Genomic DNA, 1,695 nt, shown 5'->3' on the forward strand with positions numbered 1-1,695 from the left:
ATATTACAATTAAAGGTCAGCCACTGTCTATTCAATTTTAAATGAAAGAAAAATGAAGTTTTCATAGAATCAAATCCTCAGAGAAAGCTCTAAGTGATCTGATACTAGCCATTTTACATACAAATGAGGCTGTGCATACTGTTTGTAAACCACCATAAATCAAACCATAATACCGAAGANGTTTTTATTTTCTCAAAACTTCTTGCAAAAACGTTGAGCCACACTACAACTACAGTGGTAGCACAATTATCAAAACTTCCATTGCCACCTCAGGTTTTTTAATTGAATGCCTGGAAAAACCTCTGAGAAGCACAACAGACTTAGGCAGTGTTCAACTATAACAACTTTCTCCCTGAATATCCTATTGGATTTTGGAGATGGAGGAAGGAGGTGGGCATACTGACTGATCAATCTCTTCACTCACTGTGGCTAGATCTAACTAGACAATGAGAGAAGTCTAGGAATATGGAGAGAAGATGATCTAATATGCTGAAAATGGATAACCCATCCATAGCTATAATTCTCAGACAGTAAAGGAAAACAATGAGACAAAATGGAGAAACAAGATGGACATCTAAGTCACATAACACATGAGCAACTTCATATATGCTANTGGCTGGGTGTTTGTGTCATGCTGTAAATTTGAAAAGCATAGCCATTTATACCGTTATTTATTACATGTTGAGCTATGGTATATAGATCAAACATATACTGTGAAAAATATGCTATACTAACCAAGAATATACATCCCCGTCTGTGGGTTCTATACTGACCTAAGGCTTTGTCCTTAACCATCCCTTCATAATATANAGCATATCAGTGATCCAAGTACGTAATACAGCATGCACATACATTTAAAAATCTTATATACTGATTTTCTCCTCATTACCCCCTGTAGAGTATTCAGTAAACTTTGTACAAGTTAACTGAAGACCTGGCATAGTTCCATTATAGCTTTATTTAGGTAAGAACAGGATTCTGGTAGCTTACCAGTATAACCTCAAGTGACAGTAACACGATAAAAACCCATTTTCATGTTTCCATTTATACTAAGTAACCATAATCATGTCCCATGATTCCCCACCCAGAAAAAAATCAATAAACAAAATATGAAATATTTTCACCATACTGTAGTATTATGAAGAGAAAGAAGCCAGGTTGAAATTTCAAGTAGTTGTTCCTAGGGCATTAAAGATTGTTTGGGTGGAGTTCAAGGACTCTCATGGACAAGCATGGGACACAGACCAAGGAAGGACTCTCCCTTCCTCGACACTCCGCCGTTAGCGTCGGAATGTAGACAACCCCGGACACTGGTTGGGACCTTTCTGTAAAGACTGACCAGCACTCTGGGAGCAGCATGCAGGGGGCGTGCAGTCTCTCCTTACCTGTCAAGCTACTGTTCATTTCAGGGACATCCTCCTCCTCCTCATTCTCCAGGTGGACTATGCCAGCATTTTGCATATCATTGTAGGACTTTGTTCGCTTAGGGGTCGACTGCTTGGAGCCAGACTGCAGGCTGTGCAAGGCATCCGTCGTGATCACTTTCCCACTGACTGGCTGGCTGGGAGGTTTGGGTGTCCCATAATAGTTTCCTAGGTGATGGAGAGACACATTTGCATGTTTCAAAATGAATACTTTTTTTTTCCAAAGCCCCAAGAATTCACATCCAAATCTCTAAGAACATTAAAAAAAAAA

The 1,695-nt window shown here is 39.3% G+C and overlaps 1 protein-coding gene across 1 annotated transcript in view; it reads right to left on the bottom strand.

Annotated features, from left to right (window-relative positions):
- The window catches only part of Magi1 (membrane associated guanylate kinase, WW and PDZ domain containing 1), a 631,196-nt gene that overhangs the window by 123,108 nt on the left and 506,393 nt on the right, over positions 1 to 1,695 (bottom strand). The window contains exon 4 of the mRNA XM_021164131.2: positions 1,386 to 1,592. Within this exon, the coding sequence (XP_021019790.1) occupies positions 1,386 to 1,592 (207 nt within the window). The remainder of the gene's footprint in view (positions 1 to 1,385; positions 1,593 to 1,695) is intronic.

The sequence above is a fragment of the Mus caroli genome, chromosome 6, assembly GCF_900094665.2.
Source record: "Mus caroli chromosome 6, CAROLI_EIJ_v1.1, whole genome shotgun sequence".
In the NCBI taxonomy this organism is placed as follows: domain Eukaryota; kingdom Metazoa; phylum Chordata; class Mammalia; order Rodentia; family Muridae; genus Mus; species Mus caroli.